This window comes from Vespula pensylvanica, chromosome 15, assembly GCF_014466175.1.
Source record: "Vespula pensylvanica isolate Volc-1 chromosome 15, ASM1446617v1, whole genome shotgun sequence".
NCBI lineage: Eukaryota > Metazoa > Arthropoda > Insecta > Hymenoptera > Vespidae > Vespula > Vespula pensylvanica.
Window position 1 is genome coordinate 4,252,912 of NC_057699.1, and position 22,995 is coordinate 4,275,906.

The 22,995-nt window shown below is 27.5% G+C and overlaps 3 protein-coding genes across 4 annotated transcripts in view; 2 read left to right on the forward strand and 1 right to left on the reverse strand.

Annotated features, from left to right (window-relative positions):
- The window catches only part of LOC122634712 (trissin receptor-like), a 13,714-nt gene extending 2,585 nt beyond the window's left edge, over nucleotides 1–11,129 (forward strand). The window contains exons 2-4 of the mRNA XM_043823919.1: nucleotides 2,165–2,334; nucleotides 9,078–9,708; nucleotides 10,802–11,129. Coding sequence (XP_043679854.1) covers nucleotides 2,165–2,334; nucleotides 9,078–9,708; nucleotides 10,802–11,129 — 1,129 coding nt within the window. The remainder of the gene's footprint in view (nucleotides 1–2,164; nucleotides 2,335–9,077; nucleotides 9,709–10,801) is intronic.
- A 3,489-nt stretch (nucleotides 11,130–14,618) lies between these two features.
- LOC122634649 (D-3-phosphoglycerate dehydrogenase) lies at nucleotides 14,619–20,611 on the forward strand. The gene is made up of 7 exons (XM_043823789.1): nucleotides 14,619–14,776; nucleotides 15,776–15,916; nucleotides 17,686–17,837; nucleotides 17,917–18,269; nucleotides 18,356–18,574; nucleotides 18,654–19,085; nucleotides 19,180–20,611. Exons 2-7 carry the CDS (start codon nucleotides 15,782–15,784, stop codon nucleotides 19,422–19,424), a joined length of 1,536 nt encoding a protein of 511 aa, XP_043679724.1. The 5' UTR covers nucleotides 14,619–14,776; nucleotides 15,776–15,781; the 3' UTR covers nucleotides 19,425–20,611.
- On the reverse strand, nucleotides 20,030–21,786 carry LOC122634653. 2 transcript variants are annotated; one of them, XM_043823794.1, is made up of 5 exons: nucleotides 21,597–21,786; nucleotides 21,365–21,470; nucleotides 21,043–21,240; nucleotides 20,743–20,952; nucleotides 20,030–20,334 (listed from the first exon to the last, which is right to left on the reverse strand). In XM_043823794.1, the coding sequence occupies exons 1-5, from the start codon at nucleotides 21,746–21,748 to the stop codon at nucleotides 20,266–20,268; spliced, it is 735 nt and encodes a 244-aa protein (XP_043679729.1). In that variant the 5' UTR covers nucleotides 21,749–21,786; the 3' UTR covers nucleotides 20,030–20,265. The 2 variants fall into 2 exon arrangements, with proteins under 2 accessions (XP_043679729.1, XP_043679730.1); XM_043823795.1 differs by having other exon boundaries at nucleotides 20,030–20,671.
- Between the last annotated feature and the right edge of the window lie 1,209 nt (nucleotides 21,787–22,995).

Here is a 22,995-nt window from a genome sequence, read left to right on the forward strand (position 1 = left end):
AAAATTTTAATTTCGCTATAGTTACGTTCTTTTTACGAAAAAAAAGAAAAAATTCAATTTTGATAATTATTAACAAAATCGATTTTATTATCATAATATTACTGCAATATTTAAATAAAAAAAATATTTAAATAAATAAACAATAAATTATACTTGAAAACGGTGTTGGTTTCAAATCTCTACGACTTTCGTTCCGAAGATATCGCTGTCGAAAGATTTCCATTCATAATTCACATAGTACATTTGTTTATAATAATAATAATAATAATAGTAATAATAGTAATAGTAGTAGTACTAGGCCTAATTATAATTAAACAATATAAAATTTACATAATTACAATAAAAATTTTAATTTCGCTATAGTTACGTTCTTTTTACGAAAAAAAAGAAAAAATTTAATTTTAATAATTATTAACAAAATCGATTTTATTATAACAATATTATTGCAATATTTAAATAAATAAAGAATAAATTGAAATCGGGGTTGGTTTCAAGTCTCTACGACTTTTCGTTCTCAAGATATTGCTGTCGAAAAATTTTCATTCATGATTCGTATAAAACAGTTGTTCGTAGTAATGGTAGTAAGGGTGCGTATATTTCCGGAATTTATGTAGGTCAGTGTATTACCGTGCTAATTTGAATGAAATTATATAGGTCAGTAGATCAATCTAAACGTTTTCCATTTATATGGGAATATTTCTGGAATTAAAAATCGTAGAGAATTGAATGAACTATCATTTTAAAGGGCAGAATTTCCTCTATTTTTTCAACGTATTGTTAATAATTAATTAACAATTTGTTATAAACAATTTTTAGAAACAATTCTTTAGAAAGTAAATTCGTATTATTTTGCAAAAACAAAAAGAATTTCGGACTGCGACCGATTTGTAAGATTACATAAATTAATAAATGATCGATAAACAAATTCATTTTTTTATTAAAAAAATAATTTTTTACATTATCAACAGTTACATCTTTTATTTACATGGGAGTATCTCCGGAACTAAAAGTCGTAAAGACTTGAATGAACTATCATTTTAAAGGGCAGAATTTCTTCTATTTTTTCAACGTGTTGTTAATAATTAATTAACAATTTTTTTTTTTAAATTCATATTATCTTGAAAAAACAAAAAGAAATTCATATTGCGATCGATTTAAAAATTACGTAAATTATAAAATAATCGGTAAACAAATTACTTTTTTTTATCAAGGAAAGAATTTTTCTCTATATCGTTAACAGCCATATCTTGCATTTACATAGATATATCCTATCGGAATTAAAAGACGTAAATACTTCAATTAAAATGTTACAAGAAATTTTAGAATATTGCAAATACATAAATGATTTTTTTATATGATAAGCATGATGTCTTCGTTTCGCGTAATTAACTTTTCACGGCATCTTGAACTCTCGAAACTCGACGATGAATCAGAAAAGGTCAAACAAAAGATACAAAAACCAAGCATTCGTTTAATAACAACATTAGTAAACTTTTTCTTCTTATTTCGCTATTTATAATCTTAAATTTCTCTATTTTATTAAAAGATAGTATTGATTTTGTAAAATCGATTTTATTTAAATATTTGACAAACTTCGTATTATGCTAACGGTTGTTGAATTTATTTTATTACAAGTTTTAGTTAACTCCTATTCTCTAAATATAATATCTTCCATTATCGTTTGATTCTAATTGAAGAGAGTACAAGAGAGAGAGAGAGAGAGAGAGAGAGAGAGAAACCCAATAAATTTTCATTCATTCATTGAAATAACTGAGCGTGTAGTTTAATGGTGACATTCAATTATATCCGGTTGAAAAAATTATAAAAATTTTATTTACTAGTGGAAAAACATTCTATCCTTTTACGTTCATTAATATACATTGTTAACATCGGTTTGTAAAAAAAAAAGAAAAATGGAAAGAAAAAATTGAGAAACATATATCTAGATAATATTTTATTTTCATGTTCTGATATAAAAAATACTCAATAATTTTATATTCATTGATAGAAATTATTTGGATGAATATGAATGAAAAAAGTATATATATATATATATAATAATTTTTGTTGATACCCGAATTTTTTAAACATGATAGTAATTATATAGTTTATAAAAAATATAAATGTAAATAATGAAAAAGATTTTCTAAAAATTCTTTTTCAGATTGGACAAGGCTCCAGACACGACTGATGAAATATTGGATGATAATACTGATGAATTGTCCACCGACAATTCTTACAACAATTCTCTGACAAAATACATCTTTGAAAGAAGTGATGTTAAAGCGATTTTCATTTTTCTCTATACTGTTGTATTCTTTTGCTGTATTTCTGGTAAGTAGTTATTTTCTTTTTTTTATATATTATTTTAATTTAATATAATCATTTTTTTTTATATAAAATATATATGTTATCATATAAAAAAAAAAGAGAAAACTTGTTCAAGCATTATCTATAAGAAATTCATCTAATAAAATATCTTTCTATTTATTTTACTGTTCCATCTACATTAAGTAATTTGAAATGCACGAAAGATTCTTCATTGATTATTCACCTTGTTTGTGGCTGACCGAATGAAGAATCAAGAGAAAATTCGTAGTAGTACTATTAGTAATAGTAATATGTGGTAGTGAAATAACGGGTAGAAATAATGAAAATCAGGACAAGAAAAGAAAAATTGTTTTTCGTTAGAATTTAATAATCTTCCATTCAATGGCGCCATTACAGATTCGGCATTATCAGAAATTAGCATAAACGTTATATCCTTAGGGAGAAATACTTCCGATGAAAACAAGATATTAGCGAGTTACTTTTTAAAATCTTAGCATAATTCGGTATAACTTTATGGCAATATCATGGAAACCGTGAGAACAATGTTGGCTGAACAACAGCCATAACAATTCTTTGTTTCTCTCACCAGAAAGAGAGAGAGAGAGACAAGGAAGGGACAAAAGTATATAAAGAAGTATATAAACCTCTTGGGCAACGTTTAGAAACGAAATGCTTCGCGATAAATTAAAGAGAAAAAAAGAAAAAAAGAACTAAAGAAATTCTCTTTCTTTGCCTTATCAAATATCGTACAAATAAATTGTAAAAGATGAATGAGCAAAATATCGAAGGATTATAATAATATTTAATATATTGATACATATGCATATGTGTGTGTGTGTGTGTGTATATATATGTCGAAGCCAGGTGATTCAAAACTAATTAAATAAAGCTGTATAAATTAGCGTAGCAAGTGGAAATGAGCCATTTGTGATGTAAAATAAATGAATATACGTGTATATCGTATCGTTTATATCATACGTCACGTAAACGTCGACGTTTATATCATCAATGAAATAATTCAATATTATTTATTAATTTATATATCTTTTTGATCCAGAAAGAAGTAAATATGATTAATAATATATAGAATATATATATATATCTAATTTGATATTTATTGCAAATAAGAATTAACGTTTTTTCATTTATATTGCATTTTTATATTTGTTACTATATTTTTGCAAATACGCTTTTCGTAAATTAAAAAATGTATATCTATCATAGCCATTCATTATTTTTAATTAATTATTCTGTTGATCGCATTTGATACAGCTTTTAAAAAAATTTTATATATATATATATAATATATATGATATATATATATATATCATATATATATATATATATTTGTATGTATGTATGTATATACATATATGAAATATTTTTTGAAATAAAAAATAACGATTGAAAGGATTTAAATCAAATTGAAACTATACTAACTAAATTTATATTTTATAATATATATATACACCCACACACAAATACACACATAACTTTTTAATTAAAATCTGATAGAAAATAACAAATCTACGTCAATCTTGATATTATTAAGATGAATATTGAAAATTTCAAACGGATTTCGATGTTTCAAGATTTCGAATGACGTACACACACGTACGTACACATATAAATAATAAGTATTATTATCCAAAATTAGAAAAAGATAGAAGACGAAAAGAAGTTTCTTTACTTTGATGATAAAAATTTTAATTATTTAAAAATTTTATTTATTTTTTTAATTTAAACATATTATAACAATTTAATAATTCTTAAAATATAAAGTATAGTTTTGCCATTCTCTATAGTAATATAATGAATACAAAAATAAATTTGGTCATTTACCTGCAAATGTTTCTTCGTTCTATTTATCACGAGTTTTCAAAAGAAACATAACTAGTAATATCGAATTTATAGTATATGTATAGCGATCTATAAAATAAGATTTTCGTGTAATGAGCTTTTGAAGTCGTCATATACAAAATAAAAAGGTGTTGAGGTAAGGGGTAAATTTCGGATGTGCTTATATCGATCGTGCAAAAGATTAAGATTAAAACTTTACCAAGTTCCGTTTTTCTTCCTTGAGAAATTTGAAAATGAAACTTTCCTATTTCTGTCCCCTGCTTGAGAGATGAGGACCTTTCGGGAAACCTAAATGAAATTTATTGTCCCGATGACGATAATACGAACGTTCTTTGAGCCAACACAAAACGCAACTCAAATTGGAATAAATCGTTTTGCTTTTTTCTTCTCTTTTTAAACGATTCCCCTCTTCTTTATTACGAATACGATACATAATATATTTAATATATATTATATATGTTTATATATATATATATAAAATTATGAAAATGTATATACAGGACGAGGCAAAAGTTCCTAAACGGTTTTAAAAATCGATTACTTTTTTATACATACATATATCAGTATTATATATAATTATATATACAGTATATGAGATTATGCGAAAAGCAATAGAAAAATTAATTATCTTTCGTACGTAGTAGCAATTATTTATTACTTACTTTAATTATTAAATATTATTGAATTATTAAATATTATGTTTTTTTTGGTTACTTTAATTTATTTTATCCTTTTCAATTTTTTCTTTTTATAGCTCTGCAAAAGGAAATATTATAAATAAATGAAAAGCTTAAGTTTCAATTATGAAAATGAATAAAAAATAATTTTAATATCCATAACTGTGGTATGAAGCAATCCACAGTAAATTCAACTAGTAGGCGGTTTTTACTGGATATTTGTTCAGACTTCATGCAGCTGACAAGACTTCGATGTCAAAGGGGTTATCACTAGACTCGTGTGTGGCATGTCTTAATTATACAGATAACTATACATCAAAGTCTTGCGGTTGTGTTACGTACGTTCCCTTTACGGTTAGAATCTTATGTGGCTATCTAATCGAAGCTTTTATCGTTTTAAAGACATCAGCTAAAAACTAGGTACGTTAAGGTTTATATTCTTTCAAATAAGTCTGATAAAACGTTACAAATGTAAAACTGTATCGAAGCATTTACGTTTTAGTCAGTCGTTTCTTTTCCTTATATTCTAGAACAGTAGTAATTCCGACAAGATTTTACCTACTGGAAAGAGAAAATAATGATTCGTGAATCTGTGTGTACGTACGTGTGTTCTCTTTTCCTCTTTCTCTCTCTCTCTTTCTCAATCTCTTCGTTTAAAGTGGGAAAAGATACATGTGTGTGTGTGTGTGTATGTATGTATATATATATATACATACATATATACACACACATATATGTATTTAAAAGCGACCAAATAAAATTTAATCCATCATTTTGATATGCATTCTATGTATATCTTTGTATACACCGCATGTGTAAACGTTGACAAAGATGTTGGAGTGAGATAAAGTAGTGTATGAAAGAGAAAGGAAAAAGAAAAGAAAAATAAAAAAAGAGTTCAACGTAGATCTTCAGCCAAAAAGAGGGAAAGAGGAACAACATAAAAGAAATAGGAAAAGGGTGAAAATAAGGAGAAAAAAAAAAAGAAATACTTGTGCGTAGGGGTATGAACGAACAAAACGCCGAGTAATCGATCGTGAGGCGTCTGAAAAGGGAGAAAAGGGTTCTCGTGGAAAAAATGAGAAAAAGAACAAAGAGATTTGCGACAAAATGGCAGAAAAAAAAGACTTTTACTAATCTTTCCAAATGAAACGGAAACACAACGGTCTCAAGGATTATTATATTATACCTACATTACGAAAAGTTTTGTGAGATTTTTATTATTAAATCTACGTACGTTCATGAAAATTCTCATTTTTTCTTCTTCCAACCGTTTTTCAAAAAAAAAAACAATTTTACTAATGGTTCTAGTAATGAAGTATAATAATTTTTGAAATAAAATTCACGATCTTCTGTTTTGTTTGCATATGTTTTTAATTTGATTTGATTTGATTTGATTTGGTTTAATTTGATTTGATTTGATTTGATTTTATTGGATTTTATTGGATTTTATTTGATTTTATTTTATTTTTTTGTTTTTTGGAAAATACGTACATTTAACAGATTTTCTGTTTTACACGGGTCGATGACGCATTAAATCGCAAGTTAATCGAATTTTATTTTATTATAAAAAAAAATAAAAAAGGGAATTTGTGAATCATCCTTTATTTGATTATTTTTAAATTGCTATCTATCGAGTTAAATTTTATCGTATTTTATTTTACATGCGAATATTTTTAATATAATTTTAATTTTTCTTTTTTAATAATGCTATATCTTTGTAATTAAATATCTTCGGTATTTCATATTTAATTTTATTATTAATTAAGATTTTTATTAATTATTGGAAGATTACCTATTAGCCAACACGGTATTATACTGTTGTTATTTTATATATATATAAAATACTGAAATACTGAAAATTTCAATACATTCATTACTAACCAATTCAATACTACATTAATATATTTTTTTTTACATTATTATTATTACGTATCATTAGAACACATTATTTTTCTTTTATTACAAAATACTAAGAATTCCACCACACGTTTCACTTTAACCAATGAAATCCAATAAAATTAAACGATTTATTATACCTATTATACTCCAATCGTAATAATCGTCACTTCTCGTTTTTCCCTGAGGTTTTATCTATATTAAGTTAAATAGTAAATAAAACTATACACATTACATTCGAATTGTAAAGAGCTAAATTAGACTTTTCCGAAATTTCTTTCGATCCTCGTAGAGTATATTTATAAGAAAACGATTTAAAAGAATGTTTTTTTTATGTTCACTCGTTGAACACTGTCGAATAGGTAGAATTAATGGCTCGTGAGTTTACGATTTGAAGGGATCTGCCGCAAAAGTGGGATACTTTTAGACGTGGCCATATTTTCTTCTTCTTTCGAAAATCCCGTACGGTTAAGAAAAAAATAGGTACGAAAAAGAAAGAAAGAGAAAGAGAGAGATTAGAGAAAATGTCATGAATAAACGGCAACGGCTGAGACGTTGAATATTAAAATCGTCGAATCCTCTTCTACTTGTTCTTCATCTTCTACTTCTCTTACGACTATTGCATACTTTACCATTATCAACGTAATTTAAAAAAAAAGTCTGCCTTTTGTTCGAACTTTGAAAACATATAAAAAAAGAAAATATATATGTAGGTGTACGATCTTGAGCTTGCTTTTCTTCATTTTCTTTTCCTTTCTCTTTCCTTTTATCTTCCCCTTAAGCTTCTTCGCATTATTTTCTCTCATTTTCTTTTTTCTTTTGTTTTCTTTTTTTTTTTTTTCTTCGGATGATGACGTTCCATTGTCATTCGAGAATCGTACGAGCAACTTACAGGCGCAATACAAGACGGTAGCATTGCTAAGCAATAAAACTCGAAGCAGGGATCGAACGTGATCGACATCGAATTGAAATAGCCAGCGGAACAAGGTGAACCTTGTGTCGTTGCACCTTTGTATCTCTCTCTTACCCTCTCTCTTTCTTTCTCTTTTTTTCATTCTCTCATTCTCGTTAATTTTTTTTTTTTTTGTAATTACGCTTAACCATCTCTTTCTGAAATTACATTTTATTACATGAAAAACTACTTCCTGATAATCGCTTTCGTTTGCTTATGACACTGCTTTTTTATAATCTGTTTTGTTTGCTTATGACACAGCTATTTTATAATCGGTTTTATTTGACACGAATACGATAAAGTTGAATAAAATAATGGAAACACCATGTCATATTTTTTGTATATTATTATAAAGATATTTAATAGTCTATATTATTATATATATATATATATTATGTATAAAATAATGTTATTTTTAATCAATGTATTAACTTTTACTATTATTCCATAATATTCTAATATTATATCTACACTAAATTATTCTTACATATACAAACATTACATTATATATTAGTAGTATTAATATTAAATTAATATATATATATATATATATATATACACGTTTTGTATAATTTCCATATTCAACAAGATACTTAGAAAGAATATTTTCCTTGGAGTATATGCTGAACAAGCAAAACGATTAATCATTATTACGAGGTATTAGGTATAAGGGGCGAAAATTTTGAAAAATGATACTAATATAATCTCACCAGCGTCTGCCAGACGAAATGTTTTAATTTTAATTATACAACAAATTATCTTTTTTTAACATTTAAAGATAAAACGTTAATTAGTTGATAGTAATAATTATTTTTAATTAATTAAATTATTTTAATTATATACAACGAATTAAATGAATCAATTAACATCTATTATTTTCTTCTTACAATAACGGAACTATAATATGAATTGCTATATGAATAGGTACGAGATCGATCGATCGTAAATACATTCAGATTAATGGATCTTTGGTTCTCCTAGAATAATTCTAAACCGCAAACGTGAGAAGCAATATATTAAGATTATTCCTATATCCGATTTATCGGAATAAAAATAGGAAAGAAAATACTGCAGTAAATTTTAATTTATTTATTAAAACAAACTTTAGGATTCACTCGTTGCATTTTCTCCATTTTATTACTTTTAATTTAATAAAAAATCTTTAGTTTAAAATGTGAATGAAATTATATGCTTAAATGAAATTTCGAAGTAATGTTTAAATTTCAAAAGAAAAAAAAAAAAAGAGAGAGAGAGAGAGAACAAAAAGAAAGGACAAAAAAAAAGGCCATCAACATTCATTATAACATTTCAAAGATCTCTATCGAATCCAGCTAACTTAGATCAACTATCTGTTTCAGGTAATATGACAGTAATTTTCGCGGTGACATTTTCTCGACGCTTACGATCCATTACAAACTTCTTCTTGGCAAATTTAGCAATAGCAGACTTATGCGTCGGCATATTTTGCATCTATCAAACTCTGTTGAATTATTTGATGCATAGTTGGAAATTAGGTAATTTGCTCTGCAAGGTTTATATGTTCATTCATTCATTATCCTATACAGCGAGCATCTTGATATTGATGTTAGTATGCATAGAAAGATATTTGGTAACGGTATATCCAGTGAAATGTAAAGCGATGTTGACCAAAAGGCGTCTAACAGCAGTCGTTATTATTGTATGGGTAATATCAGCATTATATGCCGTACCAAAATTTATTTATTTCGAAACATATGTCAACAAACTGAACGATGGTACCGTTGGTATCATTTGTGGATCTAACATGAAGGATTACCAAAAACACATCATGGACACTATCAACTGTTTCTGCCTTTATCTCCTTCCACTGACATTGATGTCCTATTTTTACGCAAAAACCGTTATGCACCTTTGGGAAAGCGGTAATAATATTGATAGACCTGGCCAAAATGGTCAGCATATTTCTGCCTCTTGCAGAAATGCTATGAAAGCAAGACTTAAGGTTATAAGGTATTTATCTTTGAAAATTGTCTTTTCTGTCTTCGCTGTTTCTTGAATAGTACACACACACACACACATATATATGTATACACACAGGCATATTACTGTTACGCTTACTTCATTTATCGTCTTATATATGTACATGTATATGTACACTATATAATATTTGGTGGGACAAGAGTTTCTATGTTATTTTCAAAATCAGTTACACTTTTTCCAAGCTAACTCTTAGAACGATTTGTTTTTTTAGATTGTACAAAATGTCTTGTAGTTTTGCGATCTGAGAAGAGAAGAAAAAGGATTAATGTGATTGATTTTTAAAATCATCTAGGAATGTTTAACCCACCCTGTATACGACTTATATATGTATATGTATATGTATATATATATGTATATATATATATATATATATATATATAGACATATATATGACATATATGCCAAGCTTATACATATCCTTTCACATTTCATTCCTCTTTTCATTCTACTTCGTCTATCCTATTTTTTTTTTCTTCAAGTTCTACTTTTACTTCTTCTACTTGTTCTTCTTCTTCTTCTTCTTTTTCTTTTTTCTTTCCAAATTAAATTCAAGCTCACCTTTGATATTTTTTATTTTTCTTACTCGTATAAGCTTCATTTCTTAAAAAGTATTAGATCGACGGCGAATCGTCAATCAATGTGATCGAATACCCTCCATCTATTCGAACGAGCAGAGCATCGATAACATAATTTGCCACGTCTATAATTTTCCCTCGTAACGAGGATTTATTTCCGATTTTCATTTTGCTCAAAATCGATGTGCTTTTAAAGAATTTATATATATATATATATATAAATAAAAACTGAATAGACAATTAGATCTGATGGATATGTTTATACATATACGTAAATTCAGAGGTACATAGGTACACATATACGTAAAAATATAGATTATATATATATATATTTTTATACAAATTTTCATGCTTTCTCATAAATACGATACATACCTGCATATATGTATACGTATCTATATATGTTCGCAACATAGATATTTTGATGTATATTTTACTTCAAAAATTATTCTGAATTTTATATATATATAATTATATATATTTAACAGGATGCTGATTTTCATAGTAGTATTTTTTGCACTTTGTAATCTGCCGCAACAAATTCGCATAATTTGGCTAAACTGGGATTCAAATAACGATCAAAACTCTAATTTTTCTGCTATACTGACCGTTTCGACTTTCTTGATATCTTATATAAATTGCTGCTTGAATTCATTATTCTACGCCTTGTTTTCGCGTAATTTCCGTGAAGGAATGAGAGAAATTCCTTGCTGCAGATGTACAGAAAATCGTAGAGCAGGTAGATTGGCTATAGCTGATCGCCCCAGGGGTGAAAATAGAAATGAAAATGAGTCTAACGAGAATCGTGTTGTATAATTAAATTCAATACAAGAGATTCCTGCATTGCATGTTATATCAGAAAATAATACTAATAAAAATGATGATAAAGATACTATCTAATCATATTACATAGCTGATATACTGATTAAGAACCGGAATATTACTTTGAGTTATGTATCTAAATTTACTCGACAAAATATTCAATGTGACGATTCGGAGAACTACGCTGTAGCTGTAGTTTAATATTTTATTTAACAGTTTGAGAAATGTGTGAAAATAATTTAAAAAAACGAAAAGAAAGGAAAAGAAAAAAATATGTCGGCGATCGCGTGAGAAACAACATGAAAATTATTTCTATTATAAAAAGATAATAATTTCGAGATAAACACTGAAGAAATGATGATTAAGATTCATTTATAAATTCTGTGTAGTTTGGAGGTATTATCAAGTCTCAAAGTTCATGTACTCGATGAAGTTAACCATAGAACAACCAGAGAGAGATCACGTGATCGGTATGTGATAACGATAATGCAATGAAATTGTTACGATCACTTAATGCAATTATTTGTTAACGATTCGTAAAACTTTCTTTTTTGTTCCGGTTCGAATTGATTGAAAATTCCTGTAAAAGCTTGTCAATGTTGTTGCTGTAATAGAATACATTACAACTATCAGAAATAATTCCTATATATTTCCTATATATTTCCTATATGCGTCAGAGAACATTTGCATGAATATGCAAATAGAACATAACTACATATATGTATTCAAACGATTTACGTGTTATTCTAATATATATTGAACGTAAATATATACATGTATTCAAATGATTTACGGACATTTAATATCTACTATTACCTCCTTTGGAGTATGTCCGAATTAAAAACAAGAGTTCAAACTATTATTATAATGTCTACCGAATATAATAAAAAGGAAGAAAGGATATAAGGAGAGATAAAAAAAGAAGGAGGATATATATACAAGTATATATATATCACACATATATATATATATATATATATGTGTATATTTGTGTTGTAAAATTAGATGCACCGAAAAAATTGAAGTCCAAACTTTAATATCAAAAGATCAAAGTTTCTGATATCTCCATAAATTACATATGTATGTATGTAAGAAGATAACGTCAGGAGATTATGTCTCGAAAGTTTGGGAATAGTTAAGAAACACTTGTATCGAAAGAAAGAGATAAGATTAATCGTATTGTCTCATCGAATAAGATCGTACTTCATGTGGGTTCTGTGCAAAAGATCGAAGTATAAAGTGCATAAAGAAAAAAAAGCATATGAGGCGTGCTTTTAAATGGTGGATATGTAATATATGTAGATATGCATATATTCTCCTTCCTTTTTTCGATTGAAATGAAATCGTCTTTTCATTCGTTCGAATAGTACAAATGTTATCAGAAGTTCGAATAATACAAATTATTTATGTGTATCTCTGCATAAATATATCAATATATAATTATATAAATGTATACATATATATATGTCTACGATTTTCTGTAAGTGTTAGCTATATCGATGAGGTCTCGAGTTCACAAACTTCTAACCAGTGTAAACTGGTATTAAAGAAAAGAAGCTTCTTAGTTGATCCGTCATATCAATGCCGGACGTATCAATTTTTATCTTCTCGATAAAAAAATAATAATTTGTTTACTTAATAACAACTAAATGAAACATTTTGGAATAATTTATTCTTAATAACATTCAGATATAGGTGAACGAACGTTATAAATCATAATATATATACATACATAATTTCTAATCCAGAAATTTTATGCTAGATATTTATGTAAACCAAGTTATTTTCCATACGCCGAGATAAAAGATAATTTTACACGTTCGTTCTGCTGGGGGTATCCCAAGTCAAATGTTTCTGTAACTTGTCTATATCGTTAAGTGCGTCGTTTGATTATTTTAAAGAGACATCATCGTACATCGCGCAATGAAAAGTATAGCTTTCCATTTCGAAAAGAGCAACTCTTTTCATAAATTCAAAAAACTATTATTTCTAATTATCTCGAAAAATTTAAATCTTTTAACTTATTTGTAGCAAGGATAAATTTCGAAAACTTCATATGTATCAGTTTATCTATTTATTATAATATATATGTATCTATTTATGGCAAATATAAATGTGAAATGAGAACATTGTCTATGAATTGAAAAATATCCCAATATTAATTTTCAATTTATTTAACAATTTTTTATTAACACATTTTATTTTTAATCTCGGATAATAATAAAAATATATATATGTCTATATGTACAAATTCATTATCTACAATCAAAATTTCCAAATATTATACATCCCATACGTAGAAACGAAAAAATACAATATATGAGTAAGACGAAATAGTTTCTATAAAGAAAATATCTATGATATGATCTATACTGATAACAATAATGGTTTCTAAACACAGTAGAAAGAAATATTATACGATAATATCGTGCTATCGATCCCATTATAAAATCGATTATTTTTCGGTAGAATGCGTAACAGTATCTTTATCATTGACTAACACGCGTAAACTACGTTAATAAAATTTTAGAATTTTTAAGAATTTAGAACTAGAAACGAAAAGAGAGAGAGAGAGAGAGAGAGAGAGAGAGAAAGAGATAAAGACTATAATCGACAAAAAAATGCCAAGTACATAAGATATATATATATATCGATTATTATCGCAATAGTTATTATTCTTCAATCAGACCCCCAGCAACGATTGCATCACTCGACATCGTGTGACCCTCTGATGAATAGAAAATATATTTTGCGCTTTGTTATCGCGTTAATTCAATCATTTCTTCGATTTATTTATACTCTTCTGTATGAAGAAACAAATTGAGAAATACGTGAATTGCCTTTATTTTTTTCTTTTTTCTTTAAATAATTATCAAATTGATTTTTAGTACGTTTGGGTAAACATTTAACATATAATCCAAACTTGTAGGAATATTATAAGTTATTATAATATATAGTTATTATTCATGCTGAAGAAAAACAGATTTGGTCATTTGAGGGATTGAAATTATTTTATATTTAATTACTTTTCTTCAACAAAATGATTGATATAGAAAAAAAAAAGATAAATTCAGGTTGAAGTTCAATTGATTAGTAAAAAAATTACGCAGTAAACTTGTTTCAACATATTATAACAATAAATAAGTAGCTTTCATTTCGATTAATTTTGGAAAGAAAATAATTTCGCAAAGAGTAAATACGTAATTTAAAGATACATTGCTTTTTTATTTTTATCCGATAAATAAATTTTTTTTAAGAGATTTTTTCATAGGGGATTGTTTTCCATCTTTTTTTTTTCCAAGAATAATAATAATGGATCTTTAGATTGCTACCAATCCTCCACTTAGGATTAAAATTGATTCCCACGCATTTTATTAAATACGATATACATATATGGTCGATCTAAACCTCTTACGAACGAGCAAACAGCTAACATAAGAAAAGAAATCAAGCTTCACTCGCTCTTATCTTGAGAGTGGGAGTACGGCTATAAGAAGATAATTGACAGTAGAACGAAGCAGTTAGGTTTGAAACCAGCACCGAGTAGAGAACACCACATATATTTTTCTTAGAATAACTAAGAGTATTTGCGAACTAATTAAAAATTTCAACGGAAATCTACGTTCCACATTTTACGTGAGGTACGCTCCTTCTTTTTCAAGATTTTAGATCATTATTTTTAAAGTACGATTCTTTTTTAATATTAGAATTTCAACTATAAGAATTATAAAAATTATAAGATTTCAATTCGATCAATTTTTTATAATAATTTGTTTGTTCCTTGCTTTTATTTCTACTTTTTCTTTTTTTATTTCATTTAAGAAACATATGTTAAATGACATCGTTTTGCTGATATTAGACACTTGTAAAAATAATATGAATGAAACGTATACTTTCGACACACATATTCGATTTAAAAAAAAAAAATAGAAAAATGATATTCTTATCTGTAATTATAAATAATGAACAGTCTGTATTATTGCATAAACTCGATATAGATATTAAATTCAAGGTAACAGTTTTATACGATAGTTTCTACGTATACTTTTACATTATGTTTCTGTTCGTAAATCACTTGTTTAACTGCTATCGTATATTACGTATACATATTACCGATATCTTTTTTAAGATTAAATAAAAAGTATAATAAATGTTAATAAATTCGAAGAGATTAAAAAAACATTGAACAAGTATGTAATGTCGAGAAACATTTAGATTAAAATTTGTTTCGATCAAATTCTTATTATTTTTCGAAAACATAAACTCGATACGACATAAATATATGTACGCTAGTTTTCTTTATCATAAATTAAATTAAAAAAAAAAAAAGAAGAAGAAAAAAGAAAAGATTTTTAATAAATTTTAGAAAGTTTCAACATCAAATAAATTTTTCATTCTATTCGATTTTTTGAGAAACATATATATCTAACGATATTTATTTATTTATTTAATTAACTAATTAATTTATTTATTTATACCTTTATCTATCTTAATTATTACGATTTGAATACATAATCTCTTATTATAACTTGACACATATAAACACATAAAACCTTGTAAACACACATAGAATATTATTTCCTTGGCTTATTATTTCTATTTCGAAGTAAACATCTTTCAAGGGCTATCTGTTGTTCAAGGATAACATGTCTGTTAACTTGAGAAGCGTTCTTATAAGTGACCCTGTGGACGAATCCTGTAGCTCCCTGCTTTCTGAATATGGAATTCCTATAACTACGAAATATAAACTTTCTAAAGAAGAGCTTATCAAGGAACTACAGGTAAGTGTGTAAAGAAGTATCACAAATTAATTGTTTCAGATATACTTTTTTCTCTTAAATTAAATAATGTTTATTTAAAAATTAAAAAAAAGAACTATTTTTTTTTTTTTACAATTTTTTATATAATTTCTTTATAATAAATCTAGAGAATTCTCAGTTTTTAATCTTTTGCTATCGCAACGATAAAAGCCATTTATTTTTTTTAATTCGTTGTATATTTTATATACACTATAAAAATAAATTCAAAACACTATGATGTCTGGACAAAGTTGTTCGATTTATTAAAAAAGTACACATTGATGAATGTATTTGGTTTATCGACATCGAAAGGCAAAAAAATGAATGTATATAATGAAAGTGAAAATGTTTTCATAACAATTTGTTATTTTAATCTCACAATCGAATGCATATATAAAAGATTTTTCAATTAGACTTTGTAATCTAATCAAGATATCTAAGGGCATTCGCATCCCATCCCAAAAAACATTTCATATTATTTTAACGGATCAGGAAATTCTTAAAAAAATTAATTGAAAATAATCTTTTCTATATAATACAAATACGTTGTTATACAATTAGTTTTCTATAAGTAATTTCAAAAATTCATCCTTTCGATTTCACTTTCATACTTCCAAGGTTACGAGATAGATAGATAAAAATAAAAAATAGGAATCATCATCTGTTATCCATAAATTGACGTTTATCGAATATATAAAGTATGTATGAACAACTGTATATACATATACAAAATGAAGTATTGTATGAAATATTTCTTCGCGAAACTATGCAATTCTTTTTCTTTTTCTTTTTCCTTTCAAGAGGACTGCATCATTTCAATTTTATTTTCATTTTCATAATTGACACTAAGATTACAAAATAGATAGATAAAAATAAAAAAAGAAAAAAAAAAAAGTAGGAATCATCTATTGTCCATAAATTGATATTTATCAGGCATAATATTATGTACGTACAAGTGTATCTTGCAAAGAATATGCAATTTTTGCTAAACTAATTACCTTCTTCCTTCTACTCTCATTCTCTCTTTTTCTTTCTCTCTCTGATACAGACAATTCCTCATTCCAGTTTTCCCTTTCTTTTTCTATCTCTATATCTCCCCCTCTGTCTCTCCAATAATCTCACAAACGTCGTTTAGTCGTTCGTTTTCTTTTATCACTTGCAATCCACTCTCCGAATCCGGTTATATCCAGTTTTGTCGAGGAGGCAGAATACCGGTTAACTGCATAGGTCGTTGTACCATAGCAGCCTGAGTCTGTTTCTCTTTTATCTCTCTTTTTTTTCTCTCTCTCTCTCTCTCTCTCTCTTTATTCCTTCTATCTCATTTCGTCTTGGCAGCTAGTTTGTTTCATTCCTCGGTTTGCAGCATGGACTCTCGTTTCAAATCTTTCTACCTTCATATTTCAACAGGCAACGCAACGTATCGGCACAGAAATTGCTTATATCCTTACATGAAACTTTCCGATCTCGATAGATCTTTATAAACAGATATATAGAAAGAGAGAGAAAGAGAGAAAGGATTTTATATCTTTAAGAAGAAATAAAACTGGAATAATTTGTAATTTTTCTTTTGAAATTTAAAAGAAACGGAATAGATGCGTTCATTCAAAATGAATACAATATAAACAAAATATAAATAAAATGATAAATAATTTTGCTTGTTACAATATAACGATGAGTTAATCTAATAAAACAATGTTATATATATATATATATATATATATATATATATATATATATATATTCACTTTTAGAACCACGATGCTCTAATCGTACGTTCGGAAACGAAGGTCACAGCTGATGTAGTATCCGCTAGTTCGAATCTTCGTGTAATAGGTCGTGCTGGAACCGGAGTGGATAACATTGATCTTGAAGCAGCAACACGCAAGGGAATCCTCGTATTAAAGTAAGACTTTTAATTTCAAATTCTATTACATTTCCTTTTATCATCAAGATTGTAAACTATTCTATTCGTGAAATTGTAGTACTCCCGGCGGTAATAGTATCAGTGCTTGCGAGTTAACATGTACAATGATATCTGCATTAGCACGTAACGTTGTTCAAGCAGCTCGATCGATAAAAGAAGGAAGATGGGATAGAAAATTGTATTCTGGCTTTGAATTGTTTGGTAAAACACTAGCTGTCTTAGGTATGGGCAGAATTGGCCGAGAAGTAGGCATAAGAATGAAATCTTTTGGAATGAACATCATCGCTTTTGATCCATTGCTGAAAAACGAAGTTGCTGAATCTCTTGGATTTAAAAAAGTTAGCTTGGAGGAAGCATGGCAGATGGCTGATTACATTACTGTACACACGCCATTAATCCCACAAACGAGAAGTAACGAGATCTCTAAACGAATATAAAATTAATCATACCTTTTACAATGCTATACCCTTATATGATAATGGACAATTGAATTTCAGATTTGATAAACGCTACGACCTTGGGAAAATGTAAGAAAGGTGTAAATGTTATAAACGTAGCTCGAGGTGGTATCGTCGATGAAGAAGCACTTTTAAATGCGTTGAAAACTGGTCAGTGTGGTGGTGCAGCTTTGGACGTGTTTACGGAAGAACCACCAAAGAGTCCTGTGATTATCGAGCTCATTCAACATCCTAAAGTTATTGCTACTCCACATCTTGGTTGGTCATCTGTCTTTCTCGTTTCTAATCGTTGTTTCTAACTCGAATGAGAAAATGACATTGATCATCTTCATTGCAGGAGCTAGCACTGCCGAAGCTCAGCAACGTGTAGCCGTTGAAATAGCTCAACAATTTTTAGCTTTATCCGGAAAGACAACGGAATATTCCGTAAGTGGTATCGTCAATGCTCCTCTTTTAGCTGCCGCGATGACGGAAGATAACGCACCTTGGATAGAATTATCGAAGAAACTCGGACAGTTAGCTGCAAGACTCGTTCAAGGAAAATTGAATACAACTGTACAAAGCCAAACTGTTGGCCCAGATATGAAGAATAAGAAATTCATACATACTTCTGTATTAGTTGGAATACTTACGGGGCAAACGAAAAATGGTTTAAATTTGATCAATGCACCAATGTTGGCCGAAGATATTGGTATTGATCTAAAAGATAGTCATATGCCAGGTGATCACAGAGCGGTATTGGTTACCGTTGGACCACATCAAGTAAAAGGTAATGAAAATGGAATCAAATTTATTATACTTAACAAAAAGAATGAAAATATTATATTATTATTCATGTTTACATTTTTATATTAATTATGCAGGAACGCTTCGTAATAACCAGCCATTACTACTCTCAATTGATAATAATCTCTTCCCTAATGACATAGCACTAATGAATCATATCTCTCTGTACCGTGCAAATAGCGTACAAGATGTAGCTAATATCGTAAACGTCTTTTCGTCGAAATGTATTAACATATGCGGTTTAAATGCCAATGGCAAGTGGCTAGTGATACAAACTGATAGAGAGGTTTCTATTCCTATTGATGGTATCGAAAGCTATTAGTATGAATTACGTATATATTATGAGCATTGACCATCCTATTGAATGTATGAATGTATGTTAATACTCCCATTGAATGATGTATACAAAGCAGAGATTGCTATTTATGTTCAATCAATTCAGTATATTAGAAATTTCTTATCTAAAAAAAAAATAAAAAAAGACACATGATATTATATTTAAATCGATGTTAAAGGAAGTTTGCGTAGTTTATCGTGCGGAAAATTCCGAAAAGTTTCAAATTTGTAGATATATATGTTAAAAACTAAATGCGATCAGAGATAGCTGTCACTTTTCTCTTGATATTTCGTTCAAGCAGACCGTTTTAGAGTCCAACTTTCTTACATTTTATTCATTTTCACACGGAATAATTATTTATTGTTTGATTATTGAAAAACGTGAGTACTTTTATGGTTAAACCGTTTAAATATATTTATATACTTTTCTATGTTAATAATATCTTATCATAAAACATCCGTTTTTACTATATTCTTAAAAAAGTCTCAAGTATATTATCTTATAATAATTATATATTAATATATTATAATATCGTTATCCTAAAATTCTTATGATACTTTGCAAAATGAAGCAAAATAAATAAGAATTTGTTTTTGGTATCTCATGTTAGCATTCTTTATTGTTCTTACATTGTCTTTCGCTTAAAGAAACTCGATTGAAATTTACTTTTGTATCTTAATGTTATAATATATACTAAAATTTATATGTTAAATCCATAACAAATATCACATTCTCTCATTTATAGTATGTACATGGTAATATATGTAGGCAAAAAATAATAAAATATATGTGTATATATATACACACACATACACACACACATATTTCATCTCGTGTGTGCATAGTATGTGTTACTATGTGAATATGAATACATGTACATGCTTGTATGAATATACTGTAAAAAATATGTAAAATAATTAATATTCACAAAATAGTAAAATTTTTAGATCATAAATTACATTAGTAACAAGCAACTGTATATGTTATATTAAATAACTTTTATCTCCATTATCAAATGTTATAGCACAGATATGTCACAATTTAAAAATCTAGAGAAAGTTCTAACGTCTCGGTTATTTATAAACATACTATTTAAAGATGTATAAATTAGGGCCAAGTTTGTACATGTTAGGTATAGTATAAAAAAATAATATAAATAGAATTGCCTTAGAGATTTATATTCTTTCGTAACTATCTGCTCTACAGCAGTTAAATGTGAAAGTAATGCCATCCTATAAGAAGATAACAAAAATTGGATTTTATCGCAAATTTATTTACAATTTTAATAGTATGCTATACTTACTCGAATAAGCGATGGAAGATCACACCAGAATTCATGGTTTGGTAACATTTCCCAACCGGTTGCACCTCTTAACAACTTCAATGCTATCGCACCACCGATAAAATATAATCCGCTAAACACAAATAGTAGAATTACTAAAGTAGATCCTATAGAAACAGTGCCAGCAGACATTTGTTTTTTACATGGATTTATTGTCCCTAATGGTGGAACCTAAAATAATATTTATACGCTTCTTTTTATACATGTGTAAGAATTTGAGGAAAAAAAAAGCAAATCTTTTTATATTCACTTATAACGTACATGATAAGTAATAGTATCGGAAACAAGTTTCGCGGTACACCCTGTACAGCAACTAACGGTTGTCTTAACAGTCGAATTTGAATTTGGATTAACTATGGATATTGATATATTATTATACCCTAATACCAAATTTATATTTGACTGATTCACAATTCCTAAGTCAGTAAATTCTTTCTTGTAAGAATTAGTAGCACAGAACTATAAAAATAGGATAAGCATTAATACAAATATTAAAAAAAAATATATATATATATAAAGACAATAAAAAAGCATCAAATAAAATAATATATAATTTAATAGGTTTGCTTTTTTAATATATTACCGATCCATTTTGTTTAGTACATTGGAATTCATTCTCTTTAGTTTTTAGTGTTACATTTGCACAAAGATCAATATACAATGTATGAGACAATTTCTTATCTAATATTCTGAAAAAAAAAGAATCACAAATGTAGTTCTCTATAATTTCTTAAAAATTAAATATCAGTAGTTCTTTAATATTATTGTGCAATACAATTACTAAAGAAAAAGTAAGGTTAAAATCATTTACAAACCCATTGTCTACAAGATCAATTAATTTCTTAACTTCATTACCAGGAACGATGCAAGTGCAAAAGCTGATTTTATTACATTTTGCTAACGTTGTGTCACAAAAAAGTATGAAAAATAATCCGAATATAATAAACATTGAGCTATACAGAAACATCACTTAAGGCTGTCAATGCCTCTCACGAAAAAAGTATCCGACTTAAGCGACAATTACGGATAAAATACGAATTATAAGCACAATAGGAGAACACTGCACTCATTATGCATCTATTGCATCGATGTATAAGCTTGTTAGATATACATATTATACCCTCTCAAAAGTAATGAAAAACACTAAAGAGTTAGTATATGAGAAAACTTTTTGTATATATTAAAAATCTGATAAAAAACAAAAAGAAACTATTTGCCAGATCATAATTCTCTGAAGAAAAATTTATTGAAAAAAGTTTAAAGAAGAATGAATAACACTGAACCCATTAAACTTTGAAATTTGTCATATTATTAACAATACTAGCAAGTTAGGTGCAATCTCTTCCAATAATTCTTTGAGCTAGATCAAATAGAATTAATACATTTGTAAAAGTACATTTTGTAAATGGACATAAATTACATTGATATAATGATATTATATTTATAAATGTTTATATCAATGAATAAGTAACTGCTACATAATATAATAAACAAGAGATAATCATGGAATTATAAAATAATATCAAATAATATGTAGCATACAAAAGTAAGATTCGCAATGTAAAATCCAAGTACAGTAATGTTTAGTTAGATATAAAATGAAAACACTTTAGAAACGTATAAAGAAATGCAGCCAAACGCTTTGTAATACTTGAGACATAATATATAATTGCGTATGATAAAAGTCTAAACTTTTATATATCGCAAGTACTACCGACCCAGGTCCCACCACGAGGAGAAAAAATTTCTAAGTTCACTGGTCGAAGTCCAAAGCACAACTGAATCAGAAACTATAAAGGCCCGACTTTATTGTCGGCTCTCGAAGCTGTATATACCCACTTCGCATTTAAGTCAACAATCAAATAAGCTGTTATATATTTGAATGAAGTGTTCGTTAATACTTGCATGAATGGCATCCACGAAAATTTCTATGTACTCTCGTCGAATTCCAAAGTACAACTAAACTATTAATCCGTCAGAGGTACAATTTTGTTTTCAACTCACAAAGAAAATTATCCCCACTTCACAATTTAATTTTAATATAAAATATTTCTCCGCTATTGAAAAACATTGATATATGTAACTATGTACCGGTGTTATATGAGACATTGACAACAGTTAAAGAATATGAGGAGGAGAAAAATAAAAAAGAGAACAGGAAAAGAAAGAAGAAGAGAAAAATAGCATTGCAAAGATACTGAAACAATAAACCGC

Excerpts from the sequence above, each read along its gene's own strand:
- LOC122634653 (XM_043823794.1), bottom strand. The coding sequence starts at position 21,748 with ATGTTTCTGTATAGCTCAATGTTTATTATATTCGGATTATTTTTCATA. Across the intron at positions 21,241-21,364 it reads GTACTAAACAAAATGGATCG|TTCTGTGCTACTAATTCTTA; the intron begins GTAATATATTAA and ends CTATTTTTATAG. Across the intron at positions 20,335-20,742 it reads ATCTTCCATCGCTTATTCGA|TATATTCATACAAGCATGTA; the intron begins GTAAGTATAGCA and ends TATTTTTTACAG.
- LOC122634649 (XM_043823789.1), top strand. The coding sequence starts at position 15,782 with ATGTCTGTTAACTTGAGAAGCGTTCTTATAAGTGACCCTGTGGACGAA. Across the intron at positions 15,917-17,685 it reads AGCTTATCAAGGAACTACAG|AACCACGATGCTCTAATCGT; the intron begins GTAAGTGTGTAA and ends ATTCACTTTTAG. Across the intron at positions 17,838-17,916 it reads AAGGGAATCCTCGTATTAAA|TACTCCCGGCGGTAATAGTA; the intron begins GTAAGACTTTTA and ends GTGAAATTGTAG.